The sequence below is a fragment of the Papio anubis genome, chromosome 16, assembly GCF_008728515.1.
Source record: "Papio anubis isolate 15944 chromosome 16, Panubis1.0, whole genome shotgun sequence".
NCBI lineage: Eukaryota > Metazoa > Chordata > Mammalia > Primates > Cercopithecidae > Papio > Papio anubis.
The window spans coordinates 76,113,361-76,135,788 of NC_044991.1; the positions used below are offsets into that span (position 1 = coordinate 76,113,361).

At 43.7% G+C, this 22,428-nt stretch overlaps 1 protein-coding gene across 2 annotated transcripts in view; it reads left to right on the plus strand.

Moving 5' to 3' along the window:
• The window catches only part of ARFGEF2 (ADP ribosylation factor guanine nucleotide exchange factor 2), a 113,221-nt gene that overhangs the window by 24,623 nt on the left and 66,170 nt on the right, over positions 1–22,428 (plus strand). The window contains exons 4-9 of one of the 2 annotated variants that reach the window (XM_003904638.5): positions 3,276–3,422; positions 4,970–5,149; positions 5,818–6,052; positions 15,543–15,611; positions 17,542–17,693; positions 21,158–21,288. In XM_003904638.5, the coding sequence (XP_003904687.1) occupies positions 3,276–3,422; positions 4,970–5,149; positions 5,818–6,052; positions 15,543–15,611; positions 17,542–17,693; positions 21,158–21,288 (914 nt within the window). The remainder of the gene's footprint in view (positions 1–3,275; positions 3,423–4,969; positions 5,150–5,817; positions 6,053–15,542; positions 15,612–17,541; positions 17,694–21,157; positions 21,289–22,428) is intronic. The other variant, XM_009215954.4, reaches the window with a different exon arrangement.

A 22,428-nucleotide genomic window follows, 5' to 3' on the forward strand; every position in this document is an offset into this window, starting at 1 on the left:
AAACTAGCCGGGCGAGGTGGCGGGCGCCTGTAGTCCCAGCTACTCGGGAGGCTGAGGCAGGAGAATGGCGTGAACCCGGGAGGCGGAGCTTGCAGTGAGCTGAGATCCGACCACTGCACTCCAGCCTGGGCGACAGAACGAGACTCTGTCTCAAAAAAAAAAAAAAAAAGAAGAGACCAGTGAGGTAGAAGATTTAATTTGTACCAAATATATTCATTCATGTGAGTGGGATAACTTGTAATATAGCTTACTTACTGCAACCTCTGTTTATTACTAAGTATGTCCTATTCTGTACCAACAAACCAACCATATAGCATTTTCCTTCATGCAGTGAGTCCTATAAAGGCCTGTTATGGTGGATTATATTGTCATCATCTTCCCCTCCATGGCAGAATGTCCCTGTGCAAGCCCTGATTCATGTGTCAGTGGGCCAGCTGCCCAGAGGCCTCCCTCCGTGTCCCTCTTCCCACCGCTCATGGCGTTAGCAAGGAACAAGGTGGGGACATCTACCTGGGGGACAGTGGGAGATAGGGGGCAGTATCTACAAGTCACACACGGCCCTACAGGTCCCAGTTAGAACTTTGAGCTTTGGTGTGCTTCCCTGGAGAATGTAGACTCTATGAGAAAAATAATTACATTTGTCTTACTGCTGTATCCCCAGTGCCCAGAACAGGGTCTGTCACAGAGAAGGATGAGAAAGCAGAACCAGAGATCCACAGGATACAGGAACTCTTCTTTCTCCTGGCCTTATCTCCCTGCGCAGATGAGGGGGGAAGTCATACTTAAAACTCTTTCTGATTTGAAGGGTAATGTGCCCCTTAAGAAGTCTATAGAGGGGAGGATACTTTCTGTCCTTTTCATACTTTAGTTAAAGTACAAAAGTAGTAATCCATGTCCAGCTTGCTTTGTGGCATCAGTATTGGAGCCCACTTTTCAGCATTCACACTTGAGGAGTTCCTAGACCACCCCACTTGCAATCCAGTGCACAAAACAGACTTGAGTCTGTTAGGTGTAAGAACAAGCAATGTCAAAACCAGAGCTCATTTTCCAGGTAGACAGCCCTGCCCTCCTAGGAAGCCTGCACCAGCAGCAGCAATGTGAGGGGTGAGGTAAAGGGCATCTGGACTTGACCTTCACAGGCGACACCCTCCACCTGGAGATTTGGGGGTTGGACTTGAGCAGCAGAGTGTGCGCAGACCTCTCTCCTGCTCCTTCAGTTGCTCCATCCAGTAGTATTGCATTTCTACTCTCAGCCACTCTCTCAATCCATTTTTCTTTCTGCTTATTGAGTGGTGACACTTCACTAGCTAAGGAAGGGGAAAAGCCATTGAGAAACAGTGTTGGACCTCTGCAGAGTGGCCAGTCTTCCTCCCACAGTGGTGGCTGCTCTATAGATAACCTCAGGACCCTGAGTCCCCCTGGTATGGGCAAAAGCATGTGACCAGCTAGAAGCCAAAAGGAGAAAGAACAGAACAGCAATTGTAGGAGTCTTCACCAAGTCACTGGAGGCAGAGAATGCCTTAGAGTTCACATGTATACGCGCCAGATGAGTGATTCTTTTATCTAATCAACCATCAATATAACCTGGATAGCTTGGAGAAAAACACTGATCTCTGGGCGCCACCTGGAAGTTCTGCTTCAGTAGGTCTGGGTTGGAGTCCAGGAACCTGTGTTTTTATTGAGCTCCCTCAGGTGATTTTGTTTCTCAGCCAGGCTTAGAAATCATCCTCCTGCTGACCTTTGAGGTTCCTTCCAGCTCTGTCCTCCATGCTGACATCCCAGTTGTGGGTGAGGTGGCACAGACCGATCTGTAACCTCTCAGAGAGGGCAGGTTCCAAGCAGCTGCTCGTGGGTGAAACACACTACTGTTGATGTAAGTGTGAAATGCAGTTATTTTTATGCAGATGAAGTTTTTACTTTAATTTTTGGAAAATACACTGACACGATTCAACATTGAAAAAAATGAAAAGATGTACTACAGAGTGTCTTAGTCCCACCCCGGCTCACAGCTACTTAGTTCTCCTCCCTCAAGCAATTATGTTATTAGTTTCTTAGGTATCTTTCCATTGAAAGAAGATACATATTCACACACACACATATATATATATATATATATATAAACAACTTTTTGAGATAAAATTAACGTGCATACAATTCATCCATTTAAAGTGTAATTCGAGCCAGGCGCGGTGGCTCAAGCCTGTAATCCCAGCACTTTGGGAGGCCGAGACGGGCAGATCACGAGGTCAGGAGATCGAGACCATCCTGGCGAACACGGTGAAACCCCGTCTCTACTAAAAAAATACAAAAAAAAAAAAAAAACTAGCCGGGCGAGGCGGCGGGCGCCTGTAGTCCCAGCTACTCGGGAGGCTGAGGCAGGAGAATGGCGGGAACCCGGGAGGCGGAGCTTGCAGTGAGCTGAGATCTGGCCACTGCACTCCAGCCCGGGTGACAGAGCCAGACTCCGTCTCAAAAAAAAAAAAAAAAAAAAAAAAAAATAAAGTGTAATTCAAGCCAGGCGCAGTGGCTCACATCTGTAATCCCAACACTTTGAGATTACAGGCAGGAGGATCGCTTGAGCCCAAGAGTTCAGGACCAATCTGAGCAACATAGGAAGACCCCATCTCTACAAAGAATAAAGAAAAATTAGACTAGCTTGGTGGCATGTGCCTGTGGTCCCAGCTACTCAAGAGGCTGAGGTAGGAGGATTGCTTGAGCCTGGGAGGTGGAGGCTTCAGTGAGCCATGGCCGTACCACTTCACTCCAGCCTAGGTAACAGAGTGAGACCCTGTCTCAAAAAAAAAAAAAAATATACACACACACACACACACACACAATTTCGTGATTTTTAGTTTATTGACAGAGTTGTGCAACCATTACCACAACCCAACTTTAGACCATTTTTATATTATCATTGACAATCATTCCCTATGTCTCCCTACGCCACCCCCCTAACTCTGGACAACCACTAATCTTCTCTCTGTCTTGAGTATGTATAGCTTTTAACTCCTCAGGTTTGTAGAGATGGTTGCATACTGGGGAGCGCTCTGTACCTTGCATTTTTCATTGGACACTGTGTCTCCATTGCAGGCATCTTTTGCTGTCAGGTGACAGGACAAGGGTTGTGGTCACAGAGTGGTTATGCCTGCCTGGCTCCTGGGGAGCAGAGGACTCTGTAGGAACTGGAAGTGCCTCTCTTTTGCTGTTGTGGGCCGCCACAGAAGGCCTCAGTCCTGGCCAAGCAGAAATTTATAATCTCTGTTCTTTCTATTTAGAAACTCATCGCATATGGGCACATCACTGGCAACGCCCCCGACAGTGGAGCCCCTGGGAAGCGGCTGATCGACAGAATTGTTGAAACCATTTGCAATTGTTTTCAGGGCCCTCAGACCGATGAAGGGGTTCAGTTACAAATAATTAAGGTATACCTATTTGTTTGCCTGTCTGGTTTTTAAATTAGAAAGCAAGTCCCTGTGGGAATCTGGATTTCTAATTTACCATGTGTTGTCTCAGGTGGTGCTGAGGTGGAACAGAAAAATTTAAGCATCACTTAGATCTTTTGTTAGGTGTCAGAATTTATTAGCATGAACTGAGACAAGAAAAATGGAACCAGGTGTGTTTTCAAAGTAAACCTTTCAGCTAATAACAATGTAAATTGCTTGTGAACTAAATTGTCTTGAAATCCTCTGGTTAACCCTGGATTCCCAGTCTGTATTTCTCAGTGGGTCTTTGTTGATATTCTTATCTCTGACTTGCCTCTGTCCTACTTCCCTGTTCGATTTCTGCTGCCAAGAATGGTTTGGCACAGATAGTACCATCTGCTTGTCTGAGAAAAGGATCAGGACGGGTGTAGCCAAGGATCCAAATCTTAAGTCCTGAAAGTATTAGCATTATGAGGGGAGGGCTCCATGCTGGATAAACCTTTCTTAAAGCTCTCTTGAAAACCCACCAGGGGCCGGGTGCGGTGGCTCAAGCCTGTAATCCCAGCACTTTGGGAGGCCGAGACGGGCGGATCACGAGGTCAGGAGATCGAGACCATCCTGGCTAACACGGTGAAACCCCGTCTCTACTAAAAAATACAAAAAACTAGCCAGGCGACATGGCGGGCGCCTGTAGTCCCAGCTATTCGGGAGGCTGAGGCAGGAGAATGGCGTGAACCCGGGAGGCGGAGCTTGCAGTGAGCTGAGATCTGGCCACTGCACTCCAGCCTGGGCGACAGAGCCAGACTCCGTCTCAAAAAAAAAAAAAAAAAAGAAAACCCACCAGGGAATTGGGAAACTGACCACCATCGAAACATGTATTTTCTGATTAATCTGGGTGAGATTACTTTGGAGTGTTATATGTCCTGAGATAATTGTCGTATTATTCATTGTAGGTTTTTCAATCAGTATTAAATAAAATTCAGAAGTTTGGCTTTTTTTTTTTTTTTTTTTGAGGCAGTCTTGCTCTGTCGCCCAGGCCGGGGTGCAGTGGTGCAATCTCGGCTCACTGCAGACTCCACCTCACAGGTTCAAGCAGTTCTTGTTCCTCATCCTCCCGAGTAGCTGGGACTACAGGCATGTGCCACCACTCCTGGATTATTTTTATATTTTTAGTAGAGATGGGGTTTCACCATGTTGGCCAGGCTGGTCTTGAACTCCTGACCTCAAGTGAACCACCCTGCCTGGCTAGAAGTTTGACTTTTTAAAAAGTGAGCCAGTAGAAAGTCTGCTTCAACACAATTTATTCGTTTCCAGTGATTTGGATTTCATAGAACTGTTCATTGTTTTTCAACTAACAGCCATAGGAGTTGGCTCTTGATAATAATCATCTAGTTTAATTTGCAGAGCCATCTTACAATTTATTAAAAAAAACACACACATACACACAAAAGAAAAACAAAACCAGACCCTGTAGAAAAGTGTGGCCATAGGAGGGCAAGAAGGTGATGTGCGTTCCTGATGGTGAAGGTCGCGGATTTCTGTTTTAGGCTCTTCTGACCGCAGTGACTTCCCCACACATTGAAATTCATGAGGGTACTATCCTGCAGACGGTGAGGACATGTTACAATATCTATTTGGCCAGCAAAAATCTCATCAATCAAACCACTGCCAAGGCTACCCTTACTCAGATGCTCAACGTCATTTTCACCCGCATGGAAAACCAAGTGGTGAGTGACAGCACTTACGTGCTAGGGGCAAGACATCATTGCTCTCTGAACTCTCATGTGTGACCTCGGTGCCTGTGAAGATTTGCTAGCATTTTAAAGGTACTCCTTCTGCCCGTGGATTCTCTGTACTGTGCTTTTGTTCTTGCTTTCAACATCAGAGAAACTAACGGGTTTTGAAATTTGTGTTCAGAATTTGTTTGGAGATTGTCAAAAGAATTTATTTCCTTTTAAATATGTTATCCTTGTGGCTGGACTTCTTTCTTTTTTTTTTTGGAGAGAGGGTCTTGTTCTGTCGCCCAAGCTGGAGTGCACTGGCATGATCACTGCTCACTGCAGGCTTGACCTTCCCAGCTCAAGCAATCTTCCTACCTCAAGCAATCTTCCCACCTCAACCTCCCAAGTAGGTGGGACTACAGGCATGTCCCACCACACCCAGCTAATTTTTTTATTTTCTGTAGGGACAGAGTTTCACCATGTTGCCCAGGCTGGTCTCGAACTCCTGGGCTCAAGAATTCCTGCTGCCTCAGCCTTCCAAAGTGCTGAAATTATAGGCGTTAACCACTGCGCCCAGCCCAGGAAATTTTTTAAGTAATAGACTGGCATAATTTTTCTTCCTTACTAAAATGCTGAGACTATTTAGATTGTATCCCTCTTTTGTTGCCTTTTAGTTGCAGGAGGCCAGAGAACTGGAAAAACCAATCCAGTCAAAACCCCAGTCCCCTGTGATCCAAGCTGCAGCAGTATCCCCAAAGTTCGTTCGTTTGAAGCACAGTCAGGCACAAAGCAAACCAACAACTCCCGAAAAAACAGATTTAACCAACGGTGAACATGCCAGGAGTGATTCTGGAAAAGTAAGCACAGAAAATGGAGATGCGCCCAGAGAAAGAGGCTCATCACTGTCAGGTACGGGCTGATACGGTATGGCTCTTTTTCCAAGTGTGAGAGGGAATCAGCCTGTGTGAGGGGCGGAGGAAGCATATGTCATAACATCTGCAGGAAACCTCTGATAACAGCTTGTCTCTTTCTGGGTCTTTCCCTTTGCTTTTCTCTTAGGGAACACAACCAGCGAGGCATGATGTTGAGTGTCCCATTGTCAGCTGTGCTGTTTTCTCTAACTAGTACTGGGATGTATCTAGCTGCTACTTCTTCATTTCAGCCTCAGTGCAGCAGGTTCAGGTTGGGACACTTAGCTTTCAGTAGTTAATTGATTGGGTGATTAGTTACTCAGTGTCCACAGGAGGACAAGGGCTTTGATTCTGATGTCTACACTGGATCTCCGTGCCTTGCCAAGTGCCACTCGTAGATATCCGTGGAAGGAGCCAGAAGGTAGCAGGTGGATGGATGGATAGACATGCTCAGATAGCTTTGTTTTCTTCTTCTGGTGACCATGTACATCACTTGTTTTTGTTGGGTTTTTAAGTGAGAGGCTAACCGACACCTGATTATATTCTCAAAGTAAATGAAATACTAGATTGAGTTGTTATGATACGTCTAACTGTTCATATCTCTCTCTGGGCAGTTTGTAGGAACCAGATCCAAAATTGGTATTTTTTCAGGAATTTCCTTTCCCAAGTGATTCTGTCAAATGCTTCTTCACTCAAGCAGGTTGTTCTATACAAAATATCTGACCTGTCTTCATAACTGATCTAATTTCTTCTTCAGCCACATTGCTGATAATGATTTCTGTTGGTAGTATGTTCCCTACTGGAGTGCACATATTTGAGCAGGTTTTATTCCTTTATAATTTAACAGACTGCTTGATGTACATGGGAACAGACCAAGTGTTGTTGCTGGAATGTTGTTCAGTATTCGTTTACTCAAGGAAAGCACAAAAGAAAAAATTGCCACCAAGAATGGTGTTTGTCTCAGGGTGAGCGCGGAGTTGCCATCTACTTACTCCTGCTGTCGAGAGTCCTAAGGAAGGTGCTCAGCATCCCCTGGCCCACCCTCTGTGTCTGTCGTCATCTTTGCCTTTGTAACTCTCTAGGAAAAGGACCAGGTTTTTACTGTAACCCTTATTAAGGTGTAATCAGTCAATAAATGTTAATATTTAAATGCACTGTAATAAGCATAGCTGTGCAGATATAAAACCAAGTCTCTATGAGCTGCATAAAAGTGCTTCCACTTTAGCCCATTTTCTGTACAGCAGCCAAAGTGATCTCTTAAAAGCATGAATTAGAACATGACCCCTGCTCAAACCCCTTTGATAATTCCCCATCCTGTACCATTCTGACTGAAATCTATGCCCTGTCCTCGTAGCTTATACCTCTCTTTCTCTTTTTTGCTACACAATTCACAGGTGCCCTTTCTGGTTATTGAAAGGCTGTGCTTGTTTCTGCCTGAGTGCCATTGCACTTACTGTCCCTTCCCTGCCTCTGAACCCCCTGTATCTTCAGGTCTCTCAGTTCAGACTGAGAGAGGCTTCCCTGATCAACTTCTGTAGCTCCTCGTCATATCTGTCCCATTATCTTTTATTTTTTCCATAGTACTTACAATACCTGAAATTACTGAAGGGTTCTGTTCACTTGTTCCTGGACTGAAACCTAGGCTGCCCTGCTCACCACTATATTCCCAACACCTAGAATGGTGCCTGGCACACGCAGCAGACATTGAGCAAATACATTTTTTGAATGAATGGGGAGAAAATGTTATTGCTAGAATACAGTTTTGCAGAAACACAGTAACTTGAAGTTCTGTTCTAACAAAGAGAAAATAATTTACAGTTAGCATGTTGCTGTGGATTTTGTGGCCAATACTTGGTGCATCCTATGAGATTTTTACAGGAACATGGGAATCAGATTGCCTGGGAGAAGCAAACCCCAGACCTGCAAATAGTGGGTCAGAATGGAGGTGTGCTGTAACCTTTAAAAAGAGCAAGTGGACTGGGCGCCATGTCACACACCTGTATTCCCAGTTACTTGGGAGGTTGAGGCAAGAGGATCACTTGAGGTCAGGAGTTTGAGGCTGCAGTGTGTCTGTGAATAGCCTTCTGTGCTCCAGCCTGGGCAAAAAAGCAAGACCCTGTCTCTCAATAAATAAACACCCTATCTCTAAATCAGTCAGTCAATCTTAAAGGAGCAAATGACTTCCAGTTCTCAGGACTAGGCTCTAAAGAAAGAACAGGTCCTTCAGAAGAGGGAGTTGAACAAGGCAGACAAGAGAGACAAGTACCCAGGGCTGGAGTCCAGGCCTCAAGTACCAGTGAAAGGCCTGAGCTCTAGTGCCTCTGTGGCTATTATTTTTACATATTACTAAAGTGTGCGGATGTTGGACACAACCATGGGGCTCTCCCACAGACTGTCCTGTAGTAATCACCGTCACATAGCTAACTGTAATGGACACTCACTGTACTGCTGACTCGGCATTCAACATAATGTTTTCCAGTTTAATTAACTGGGAACCCCTCCACAGCCTTCCTGGGGTAATTTGCCTCCCATGTTATTTGTGTAGATGAAGATAATTCACCAGTAGACCTGAACATCTGTGGTGGCTCATGCCTCCAATCCCAGCACTTTATAAGGCCAAGGCAGGCAGATTACTTGAGGCCAGGAGTTAAAGTTTGTTTTTAGGATTCAGACTTTTAACTCCCAACATCAGACATCAGTGTGTGTACATTTTTACAGATTCTATGTAGAATTACCTATGTGTTTGTGGATTTCTTAACTCACCTTTTGCATTTTTTTTTTTTTTTTTTTTTTTTTTTGAGACTGAGTCTCGCTCTCTTGCCCAGGCTGTAGTGCAGTGGTGAGATCTCGGCTCACTGCAACCTCCGCCTCCCAGGTTCAAGCGATTCCCCTGCCTCAGCCTCCTGAGTAGCTGGGACCACAGGCTCACACCACCACGTCTGGCTAACTTTGTATTTTTTAGCAAAAACAGAGTTTCACCATGTTGGCCAGGCTGGTCTCGAACTCCTGACCTCAAGTGATCCACCCATCTCGGCTTCCCAAAGTGATGGGTTTACAGGCATGAGCCACCGCGCCCAACCAGGATCTTTGTTTTAGATGGCGATATGTTCCAAATGCCTGGAACTGTGCGGGACACATAGACACTCAGTTTGTTGACTGAATGAATCTTACTGCCTCACCATCCCTCATGCTCCCTATTTAACTGGACAGAGAACTCAGACTCCTCCCATTTTTTCCTCATTATTCTTAGCATGTGACTTCTATCCTTAGGGTCATCTATGGCTCAGGATCCTGTCGTTTTGTTCCAGGTAGGAAGAAAGAGGAAGAGGTAGGACTAAAGAACTCTGCCAGCTGAGTCACTCCTCTAAAGAGGAGTCTTCTGGAACTTGTTGCCACCCCTGATAACTTACGCTTACCCCTCATTGGCTATAACTTCATCACATGATCACCCTTTCTGCAAGAAAGGCTGAGAAATGTAGGCACATTCCCTCCCAAAACAAAATTCAGGATCTGTTAGGGAGGATATGAGTTAGGGAACTGGCAGTGCCTACCAGAGAGTGTTCTCCAGCTGGCTAGAGAGGGAATGGCAGCAAGGTTTCTCCTGTGTGAACCTAGTCAAGGTGGCCCTCTTATTTTGCTTCAGGACGGAGTCTGAAACAGGTAGGGTCTGGTGCCTAATCAGTAATGGTGGTGACATCCCAGGGAACCAGCAGAACCTGTGTTTTTTGAGTAGATTCTTTGTACCTTTCAAAGATTTGATTTGATTTGCTTATCGAACACTTTCACAGCATGCTTGAAACTTAGATACAACGGACTTGGTAGTGGTTATCACAACATCCAGAAAAGACTCTTCTGAGACCTATCCAGGGCTGTCAGGTCAGCAAGGGAAGCAGTCCACGGTTCCTGGGTGGAGTCTTCTGCTTTGGAGCTTCTATTGGGGTTTTTCCTTAGCAGCTCCCTCTTCAGGAACCTTCTGCCAGTGTTCGGGCTCTCTGACTCTCCTTAGCCCTTCCTGGCCTGAGAATGTTTTGATTTTGCATAAGTACTATTATGGATCCTGCCTATTAAGGAATATGAGTTATATACTCTATCCCTCCAAAAAATGTTGCTCTTGATGCTGTTTAAATGGAAAAACTGCCATGAGGGAAAGAGGAGATCCGTGCTGACGTGGAATTTTGTTTTTCTCCTTAGGAATGAAAGATAGTGAAGGTTTTTTTTTTTTTTTTTTTTTTTTTTTTTTGAGACAGAGTCTTGCTCTGTCGCCCAGGCTGGAGTGCAGTGGCACAATCCCGGCTCACTGCAAGCTCCGCCTCCCGGGTTCACGCCATTCTCCTGCCTCAGCCTCCCGAGTAGCTGGGACTACAGGCGCCCGCCACTGCGCCCGGCTAATTTTTTCTATTTTTAGTAGAGACGGGGTTTCACCATGGTCTCGATCTCCTGACCTTGTGATCCGCCCGCCTCGGCCTCCCAAAGTGCTGGGATTACAGGCGTGAGCCACCGCGCCCGGCGTTGATAGTGAAGGTTTTAACTAACTGAAACTACTTGCAGTGTGATTCGTTGGAAATTTTCATTATGGATTTAGTCTGCAGGGCCAGGCAGGTGACAGAAATGAGCAGGCTTCTATCATGAGGACAAGCACCTACATATAAACACACAGGCCTAATAAAAGGTAGCATTTGAGAGCTCACTTTTTTCAGGCACTGTTTTAAATGCTTTGTGTGTATCATTCTCACAGAGCTTTGTTTACTGGTAAGGAAACTGAGGCTTTGGGAGGTTAAGTAACTTAAGTCCCCACAGTGGGAAGTGGCAGAGCAGGGACCTGGATCAGACATGCAGGCTCCATGCTGAATTCACTTCTACAAGGGAACATTTTTTCTCTGATGTTCTTAAAACACCCTGCCCAGGAGAATGGCGTGAACCCGGGAGACGGAGCTTGCAGTGAGCTGAGATCCGGCCATCGCACTCCAGCCTGGTCGACAGAGCCAGACTCAGTCTCAAAAAGAAAAAAAAAAAAAAACACCCTGCCCAGTCAGCCTCCTATTTGCTCTTGACAGACATGTTACTTTCCTGCTTACTGTGTAGTAACAACACTGGTCCAAGTGTGATGGTGCCTCGCATTTGGCCCCAGGGGAAGGGAGTTGATTGGGAGTGGTGAGGACTGAGGCAACAAGGTATCAGCTGAGTTCGTGCCCTGGCTGAAGAGGGCAGCCTCACCTGGTTCCAGCCAGTTGTGGCCCAGTGTTGCCACAGAGTTGGGTTTTTTAAATAGAAGCCCTTTCTGGTTTTTGTGAGTAGTCTCGTGGTTTTTAAACGTTGGCAGCTAATTCAAGTTTTGAAAAGCAGCAGATAGGCTAAGCAATACATATGTACAGGCAGAGGTACTTACCAGTCACCACTTTATAGCCTCTGGTCTAACTCACTGAGCCTGTAGCTTCTCTGATAAAATGAATTGATATTTCTTGGGTGTTGAATGTAAATGAGGTGCTGTGTACTTTGGAATGTATGATACAGATTGGAAACTGTCACCATACTTTTATTAATATCATAGCATCAGAGAAGGTTGGGACTGGAAAAGGAACTTAGAAATATCTAGTCATGTTTACCAAATTACAAGAGGTGAGATGTTGTGTAAGTGAACCCCTTCCCTCCCTTACTCCTTCCTCCCTCCCTCCCTCCCTCCCTCCCTCCCTTCCTTCCATCCTTCCGACAGGGTCTCACTCTGTCACGCAGGCTGGAGTGCAGTGGTACAATCTCAAATCACTGCAACCTCTGCCTCTCAGGCTCAGGTGATCCTCCTGTCTCAGCCTCCCGAGGAGCCGGGACTGCAGATGTGTGCCACCACGCCCTGCTAATTTTTATACTTTTTGTAGAAATGGGGTTTTGCTGTGTTGTCCAAGCTAGTCTCAAACTCCTGAGCTCAAGTGATCCTCCCCACCTCAGCCTCCCAAAGTGCTGGAATTACAGGCATGAGCTGCCATGCCCCACCAGAACGTTTTATATTTTAAAAGTCATTTATTTTAATATGCATTCAGAAAATGTAACTAACATATGAAAACTGTTATTTTGTGAATTTTATTGCTTAAGGTGAGTTAACTTAAAGAGCACTAGTAAATACTTGCCGTCATGCATTGCTTAACAACAGGGTTATGTTCTGAGAAATGGGTCATAGGCAGTTTCACCTCTAGGCTATAAACCTGTACGCCATGTTACTGTTTTGAATACTATATGCATTGGTAACACAGTGGTAAGGATTTGATAAGGTGCAGTCAAAATGCGGTATAAAAGATAAAAACTGATATACCTGTATAGGGCACTTACCATGGATGGAGCATGAAGGACTGGAAGTTACTCTGAGTGAGTCAGTGAGTGAGCAGTGAGTGAATGTGAAGGCCTAGGACATGACCATATCCCACTGCAGGCTTCATAAACACTTAGGCTACCCTAAATTTATAAAAATAATTTTCTTTCTTTTTTTTTTTTTGGAGACGGAGTTTTGCTCTTGTCCTCCAGGCTGGAGTGCAGTGGCACGATCTCTGCTCACTGCAATCTCCACCTCCCAGGTTCAAGTGATTCTCCTGCCTCAGCCTCCCGAGTAGCTGGGATTACAGGTGCCTGCTACCACGCCTGGCTAATTTTTGTGTTTTTGGTAGAGACTGGGTTTCTGTTGTTGACCAGGCTGGTCTCGAACTCCTGACCTCAGGTGATCCACCCGCCTTGGCCTCCTGAAGTGCTGGATTATAGGCATGAGCCACTGTGCCCAGCCTATAAAATTAATTTTCTGGCCAGGCGCGGTAGCTCACGCCTGTAATCCCAGCGTTTTGGGAGGCCGAGGCAGTTGGATCACGAGGTCGAGATTGAGACCATCCTGGCCAACATGGTAAAACCCCGTCTCTACTAAAAATACAAAAATTAGCTGGGTGTGGTGGCGCACACCTGTAGTCCCAGCTACTCAGGAGGCTGAGGCAGGAGAATCGCTTGAACCTGGGAGGCGGAGGTTGCAGAGAGCCGAGATTGTGCCACTGCATCAAGCCTGGCGACAGAGCGAGACTCCATCTCAAAAAATAATAATAATAATTTTCTTTATTCAATAATAAATTAATTTTAGCTTACTGTAACATTTTTACTTCATAAACTTTTTTTTTTTTTAAACTTTTGGCTCTTGTAATAGCATCTAGTTTAAAACAAACACATAGCACAGATACACAAAAATATTTTTTCTTTATATTCTTATTCTATAAACTTTTTTTTTCTATTTCTTAAATTTTTAGGTTTTTAAAACTTTTAAAATATTTTTGTTAAAAACTAAGCCACAAAACACACAGATTAGCCTAGGCCTACACATGGTCAGGATTATTCATATCACTGTCTTCCACCTCCACATCTTGTCCCCGGAAGGTCTTCAGCGGCTGTAACATACATGGAGTTGGTATCTCCTATAATAACAATACTTGCTCCTGGGATGCTTCCTGAACCTGCCTGAGACTTTTTTACAGTTAACTTTTTCTTTTTTAAATAAGTAGAAGGCAATGACAATAAAGAGTATAGTATAGGCTGAGCACGGTGGCTTACGCCTGTAATCCCAACACTTTGGGAGGCTGAGGCAGGCAGATCAGTTGAGGTCAGGAGTTCGAGGCCAGCCTGGCCAACATGGCAAAACTCCGTCTCTACTAAAAGTACAAAAATTAGCCAGGCGTGGTGGCACAGGCCTGTAATCCCAGTTACTCGGGAGGCTGAGGCAAGAGAATCGCTTGAACCTGGGAGGCGGAGGTTGCAGTGAGCCAAGATCGTGTCACTGCACTCCAGCCTGGGCAACAGATTGCGACTCTGTCTCTCAAAAAAAAAAAAAAAAAAAAAGAAGTATATTATAGTAAATACATAAACTAATAACACACTGGTTTATTACCAATTATTATGTATTATACAGAATTGCATGTACTCTTCTTTTATATGACTGGTAGCACAGGTTTGTTCACACCAGCATCACCACAAATATAAGTAATAAGTTGTGCTGCGACATAACAACGGCTATGATGTCACTAGGCGATAGGAATTTTTCAGCTCCACTGGTAGTCTTCCAGGACCACTATTGTATATGTGATTCCTCATTGACCAGATGTTGTTATGTGGTGCATAACAGTATATTTAAAATACATAATAATATATAATATTATGGTGGTGCATGAATGTGGCAAAAGTTATGAAGGTGGTTTGAGAATGACTAAAGTTTGAGTAATAGTGATCTAGTCTAAATCATCCTTTTTAGATAAGAAGTGAGTTTAGCGGATTGTGACTGTTTCTGGGGTTTTCTAACTTCAAGTTCCCTTTGCCTTCTAGGAAAAGCTTATAACATCAATATTTCCCACACGAATTTACTTTGCCACGTAGATAGTTCCAGGGTGTTAAGTGCCCAATGGAAATGAAAATACTTAGCACTGCCCTCCAGGACCTTGTAGATCAAGCATAGAACTCATAAAAATGGTGGCTGGATTAAAAATTCTCATTAATACACAGTCAAAGGATTATTTTGGTTTTGCTTTTTTAAGGTGATGGTTTTTTTGGTCAACGTGATGTTTTATAAATGAGTAACGTTCGGCCAGGTGCAATGTCTCATGCTTGTAATCCCAGCACTTTGGGAGGCCAAGGTGGGTGGATCAGTTGAACTCAGGAGTTCAAGACCAGCCTAGGCAACATAGAGAAACCTTGTCTCTACTAAAACTACAAAATTAGCCGGGCATGGTGAGGTGGGAGGATTGCTTGAGCCAAGGAGGCGGAGGTTGCAGTAAGCTGGGATGGTGCCATTGCACTCCAGCCTGGACAAGAGAGCAAAACTCTGTCTCAAAAAAAAAAAAAAAAAAGTAATGTTTACTTCTAAACATCTAGTCAAGAGCTGTTTATATAAACTCTTTCCTAGAACTAGTTTTCTGAAGAAAAAAAAAAAAAAGAGATACCGAACCTCTTCTACTTAAACGGTTAACATATTACAGAATCGTTTCATAAAAGTTGAATAAATTCTTAACTATCACATTGGAAATCTCATGCCAGATTCTGGGTTTACAGTGTGGGAAGGCAGAGCAGCAGAAGGCATGTCGTTTACCAAGGCTCGTTGGTCCCTGAGGCTAAGGCACAAGAGAAAGCTCCATTTGTTCTGCCAGGAACCCTAGCTGGATAAAATCGAGCTCTTGCCTCCAAGTTGGGGGTGTTGGGGAGGGCCCTGGGCCGAGCCACTGGGACTCAGGAAGGAAGAGAGTAATACAAGCCAGTGGGGTTTTAGTGTTCCACAAAGGGAACCTCAAAAGCAGAACAGATGCTGCCTAAGTTTCCCGATTTCAAGGAAGTTATCCTTCATTGGCACAATCAGATTTGGCCTTGGGGAGAACTTACTTGCACCCTTTGCCTTCTGAAATGTAACTCCCCGTAATCTCCCCTTCTTCCTTTGTTTTTTCCTGGAAATGCCCATGTGTGTTTTGTATATTTGGATGTGTGTGTAGGGACTGATGACGGAGCCCAGGAGGTGGTGAAGGACATCTTGGAAGATGTAGTCACATCTGCCATTAAAGGTAAGAACCAAGGACGACCCAGCCTTTCCTCTTCCCTCATTCCTCCAAAAAGTCCTCAGCAAAATGTTTTAGTGGTGGAGTTTCCTCTTCCCTGCCCTAAGAACTCATGGAGCTCATGGAAACTGAATCTTCCCACATCTGCCCATTTTTTATATGGGATTCAAAAATGACTTGTTTTTACTGACTGATTTTAGTCTCATTTGGATTGGGTTTAAGAAACATAGTCTGGGCCGGGCGCGGTGGCTCACGCCTGTAATCCCAGCACTTTGGGAGGCCAAGGCGGGCGGATCACAAGGTCAGGAATTCGAGACCAGCCTGGCCAATGTGGTGAAATCCCATCTCTACTAAAAATACAAAAAGTAGCCGGGCATGGTGACGCGCGCCTGTAGTCCCAGCTTTTTGGGAGGCTGAGGCGGCAGAATTGCTTGAACCTGGAAGGTAGAGGTTGCAGTGAGCTGAGATCACGCCGCTGCACTTCAGCCTGGGTGGCAGAGCAAGACTCCATCTCAAAAAAAAGAAACATTGTCTGACTGTGTTAGGCTTAGATGCTCCACATGGAGATGCAGAGGGCCATTCCATATGCCTTGTAGATTAGGGGATGTCCAGGTCTTTCTAGAAGTGGGCTGGAGCCCTGAGATCCATGTCCATTGGAGCTGAGTTTTCATGGCCAGCCATTGATGTGTCAAGGGGACACTCCACTTGTCAGCAGGTATCAGGTGTACAGGGAAGCTTTATTTTGTTAGGCTTCATTCATAACTGCCTCATGGTATGGTTTCTGCCCAGAATCTCAGGTCAGTGGGTGTATGCTGAACATTTTGTTCCAATGCCAATAAACCATTAATATTTCTAGAAATCAAAATCTTAGTGGGTTTTAATCAGCTTTTTTTTTTAATGAAAGAGAGTAAAATGAAACAGAGTACAAATGATCTGACTGTATCACATATAATGTTAAGTATTGTTTCATGAAATGTGTTTCAGTTATTTATGTGCACGTGTCTATACTGGGATACAATTTTTTAAATTAATTTCTTACAGAGGTCAAGATTTGAAAGCCACTTTTCTAAGCCCTATCTTTTTGTTAAGGTACCACAAAGCTATATACATATTCTATTATTTATTTAGCTTCTTATAGAAATGCCTGTAAAATAGAAAAACTTTATTTCATACCTTTAGATTTGTTTCTGGGGTCTATACAAGAAGTCTTCAGGTAATGGATGTTTGTCTTGTTGACTTTGTGTCCTCTAGCCACTACTGCAGAGCCTGGCACATAATAGGCACTTGATAAATACTTACTGAATGAAATATGCTTTGTAAAGCTGTTATTGAAAATTGTTCTCATTGTTTCATATCCCTTATGTATATATAAAGAACCACATTATAAAGTTTTCTTAGAGTTTCATTGCTTTGCTGATCATCAGATATGCTTTCCTTCATTAAATGATGAAATATATTTAATTCTTTATTTTAATTATTTCCCTTTTTTCACATGGCTGCCAAGAAGCTTAGGTTTACATTTTTTCTCTGTGACTAAGGTTTTCTGTCATAACTGACTCTTCTCTAATTCCTTTATTAATGGTACGTTTAAAAAATCTGTACCTTTCATGTTTAGCTGCTTCTAATCTTTTTCAAAAGTGAATGGGGGTGGGCAGGGCTGCTGCATTACACAATTCTGGAGGCACCATTGATCTGGAGAGAATTGTATATTGCTGTGGCCCTGGCAGTGGGGCTGCGGATAACAAACACTCATAAAGCTTAAGCATCACTTTGGCCAAGGCTTTTCCAGGATTGTGTCAGTCATGGGCTGGTGGCACAGGAAAAGGGGAAAAAGCAACAGCTGGGAGGCTCACGAATAACTTCTTTTTGGTGTCAAGCAGCCTTTTAGGGTAAGTACAGTACTAATTTGGCTATGACTTTGTATTTGTGTTTTAAGAAGCAGCGGAAAAGCATGGTCTGACAGAACCTGAGAGAGTTCTAGGTGAACTGGAGTGTCAGGAATGTGCTATTCCCCCAGGAGTTGATGAAAACTCACAGACCAATGGAATAGCCGATGACCGGCAGTCCTTGTCATCAGCAGATAATCTGGTATGTTAGTGATCATCCTCTGGATTCATTGCCATTTTTACTTTTTCAAAAAATGCAGAATAAAATCTTTCCTCAAAAGAAGCAACTAAAATAAGCAAGCCCTATTCATTTATTAGTCACACAGTTCTGGGCCAATATTCTTTGTATTAGCAGGTTCAGTTCTTAGAATGTGCTAGTGTTGCTTGGTATATAACATCATTATTAAACCCTGTTTACTCAGACTTTTAACACTTAAATTTCTTGCTATTTTTCTTCTCTCTCAAAATAGTATACATTCATTATAGGAAAATAAAATGTATAGTTACCTGTCTTTCCTTCTCTGTATTGGAAAGTCAGTATGTATAGGAAAGCCATCCATAACCCATAGATTGCCCTTGTTAACATCTTACCTATATCCTTCTAGATTTTCCTCCATCTCACATATTTTTCCACTTAAATAGAATAATACAGTGTGTATCCTGTGTTGCAACCTGCTTTTTAAACAATTTATATTATGAACATTCTCTCAGGCCCATAGATATGTCCGCCACATTATTCTTTTTAGTAGCCTTATTGTTCTCTTAAAAATTGCTTTAAAATTAAATATAAGCATTCAAAATAGGAAGTAATACGATGTGACTGTCCCTCAAGACCCCACTTTCTTTGTCTTTTTACCAGTGTTTCTCAACCTTTTTCATTATTGCTCCTTCCTCCAAGAAAACTTTGTAGACATTTTTTCCTAATCATCATCCCCCATTAAGTTGTAATGCCACCAGTAAACTGGATATCCATATGCTACATGTATATCTATGCTTTATACATAAAAAGAATAAGGATTTGTTGTTGTTTATTTGAGACAGAATCTCATTCTTACCTAGGCTGGAGTGCAGTGGTGTGGTCTCGACTCACTGCAGCCTTCACTTCCTGGGCTCAAATGATCCTGCCGCCTCAGCCCCCTGAGTATCTGGGGCTACAGGCATGCACCACCATACCTGGCTAATTTTTTATTATTATTTGTAGAGACAGGGTCTCACTATGTTGCCCAGGGTGATCTTGAACTGGGCTCAAGCAATCTGCTCACCTCAGCTTCCCAAAGTGCTGGGTTTACAGACATGAACCACTGCATCCGGCCAGAATAAGGTGGTTTTTTTGTTTGTTTTTGTTTTCTTTTTTTTAACCCCCTTGAGGACGCACTTAAATCTATACAAGGGACTCATGTTATATAATAAGCGGCAGTTTGCTTTGTTTACTCAACACTGTATGGTGGGCATCTTCCCCTATCAGTGTATGTAGAGCTAACACAAATTTTTAATGGCCATGTGAAATTCTGTATGGATCACTGTAATCTATTAACCAATTCCCTATTGGGTTTTTAGATTATTCCAGTTTTATCATAGGAAATGCTTCTATAATGAATATCCTTATAGATAACTCTTAATTCCTTCTTAGGAATAAATTCCTGCGAGTAGTATTGATGGTTCAAGAGTTGGAAGTTTTAGCTGAGTGTAATAGCACGCTTCTGTATTCCCAGCTACTCAGGAGGCTGAGGCTGGAGGATCGCTTGAGCCCAGAAATCCAGCCAGGGGAACATAGTGAGACCCCATCTCATAAATAAATAAATAAATATAGTGAGATCATGTCTCATAAGTAAATGAATGAAAGAGAGTGGGAGTTGGAAGTTTTAAGGCTTTTGATCCTTAACACCAAGTCAGTCTTCTGGGAAGGTACTGCTTGAATCCCTGTCCACCTTTAATCTCTCAATACCCATTTTCCCATTCTCTCATTAAAACTAGGCAGCAGCCTTTATTCACATCTTTGCTAGTCTGATAGGAGAAAGCTCCTACCCTAATGATGAGTAATAAGGTCATTTATGTTTCTTTTTTTTTTTTTTTTTGAGACGGAGTCTCGCTCTGTCGCCCAGGCTGGAGTGCAGTGGCCGGATCTCAGCTCACTGCAAGCTCTGCCTCCCGGGTTCACGCCATTCTCCTGCCTCAGCCTCCCAAGTAGCTGGGACTACAGGCGCCCGCCACCATACCCGGCTAATTTTTTGTGTTTTTAGTAGAGACGGGGTTTCACCGTGTTAGCCAGGATGGTCTCGATCTCCTGACCTCGTGATCCACCGGCCTCTGCCTCCCAAAGTGCTGGGATTACAGGCGTGAGCCACTGCACCCGGCCATTTATGTTTCTTTATCATTTGCATTTATTGGTACATTGCTTATCCATTTTTTTCATATGGGAGGAAGGTTTTCATATTTCCTTAATGAATTATAAGAATTATAAGAACTTTTATATGTGGGGGATATTAATCTTTATTATATGTTAAAAAAATTTTTTTTTTTTTTTTTTGAGATGCAGTCTCGCTCTGTTGCCCAGGCTAGAGTACAGTGGCGCAATCTCGGCTCACTGCAAGCTCTGCCTCCCAGGTTCACGCCATTCTCCTGCCTCGGCCTCCTGAGTAGCTGGGACCATAGGCGCCCACCACCACTCTCAGCTAATTTTTTGTATTTTTAGTAGAGACGAGGTTTCACCATCTTAGCCAGGATGGTCTCGATCTCCCAACCTTGTGATCTGCCCACCTAAGCCTTCCAAAGTGCTGGGATTACAGGCGTGAGCCACCGTGTCTGGCCAAAAAATTTTATTTTTATGTTTTGTTTTTAAATGTAATTTACCTTTTTTTAGGTGAAAAAAGTTTATTTTGTAATACCTATCCTTTGTTACCCATTTATCCTGCAATAGCTGCAACAGTATTCTTTTTTTAATTTTTATTATTATTATTTTTTTTTGGTCACCCAGGCTGGAGTGCAGTGCCACGATCTCGGCTCACTGCAACCTTTACCTCCCAGGTTCAAGCGATTCTCCTGTCTTAGCCTCCCAAGAAGCTGGGATTAGTAGAGACGAGGTTTCACCATGTTGGCCAAGTTGGTGTGGAACTCCTGACTTCAAGTGATCTGCCTGCCTTGGCCTCCCAAAGTATTGGGATTACAGGCGTGAGCCATTGCCCCTGGCTTACAATAGTGTTCTTAGAACTACCTTTCTTACCCAAGCTAATGTAATTACCTGTATTAGTTTTGGTTTTTTTACAGCTTAACTTTTGATCATGTTTCATTTTAAACCACCCATACCAACTCTGAAGAACAAGGAACAAGGTTGTAGAATTGCTGTGATGGCTCCTCCATAGCTCCTATTTTGTCATATCCTCCCCTCCACCACATCCCTCGTCTCCCTATTAAATAGAAGAATTTTAATTTCCATGAGATAATTACATTTCTTATTTTTGATAAGAGTTATACTTTTGTCCTCTCCCTTTTTATTTTTTTGAGATACGGTCTTACTATGTTCCCCAGAGTGGAGCGCAGCAGTGCCATCATGGTTTACTGCAGCCTTGACCTCTTGGGCTCAATGGATCCTCCTGCCTCAGCCTCCGGAGAAACTAGGACTACAGGTGCGCGTCACCACACCCTGCTAATGTTTGTTTCTAATCCTAGGAATCGGATGCACAAGGACATCAAGTGGCTGCCAGGTTCTCCCACGTTCTGCAGAAGGATGCCTTCCTTGTGTTCCGCTCCCTGTGCAAGCTGTCCATGAAGCCCCTTGGTGAAGGCCCTCCAGACCCAAAGTAAGCAGACAGCAGTTCTTGGCCATCTTCAATTCAATGATCCAGCAGCACATGGTACTGTGTTTCACACTCCCCTTGTTCCAAGAAATTTCAGTGTTGTGTCTCTTTGTCAGTGTAAGTGCAGGAATGGTTTTACAACTTTCAGACTCATGCAGTCTCTATAGTCCTTTCATATTGAATTGTCTCTGTATCCCCACCAACCAAGATTTTGCCCAGTTTTGCTTTTCTTGGCATATGAATGCTAAAAACAGTCTGTTTGTTGAACACATAAAAAGCACATTTTTACTAGCTAGTGGATTGAATCTCCTGATGTGGGGTGGGGGAGGGACAGGATACCTGCAAACCTCAGTTCCCTGTTGTGTTTGGAAACCTCTGCTTCATCGATACAGATCTAAGCCCCAGATTGGGACACAGGGAAGCCAAACATTTCTTTGTAGTAAACAAACTACTACAAGGATGTCCGTGCTGTGGAGTGAAGAAAGCAGAGGCTTCAGAGCCAGAAAGAGCTGCATTTAGATCTTGGCTCCTCCACCTGAGAGCAGTTCCTTGGTTATATGACTTACCAAGCCTCATCTGAAAAATGGGAATATGGAAAATCATCTTACAGGATTGATTAAATGAAATATCGGTGTTGTCCTGAGCATGGGGCCTTGTACTTTATAAATTGTCACTGTCGTTCCTGTCATTAGTCATTAATAATCTTCAATTCATCTATTGTGAATGCTTCTAATACTATGATAGGTATTAGGAAAATAGGCCAGGTGTGGTGGCTCACGCCTATAATCCCAACACTCTGGGAGGCCGAGGTGGGTGGATCACTTGAGGCCAGGAGTTTGAAACCAGCCTGGCCAACAAGACAAAACCCCATCTCTACTAAAAATACAAAAATTAGCTGGGTGTGCTGGTACGCACCTGTAATCCCAGCCACTCAGGAGGCTGAGGCAAGAGAATCGCTTGAACCCAGGAGGCAGAGGTTGCAGTGAGCCGAGATCGTGTCACTGAACTCTAGCCTGGGCAATAGAGCAACAGTAAATTTTAAAAAATAAAAATAAGTGTTAAGAAAATAGTTCATGAAAATGTACCATTTCTTACCATACCTGAACTCAGGGATGGGCAGCGGTGAGGGAGGGCTGTGAGGTA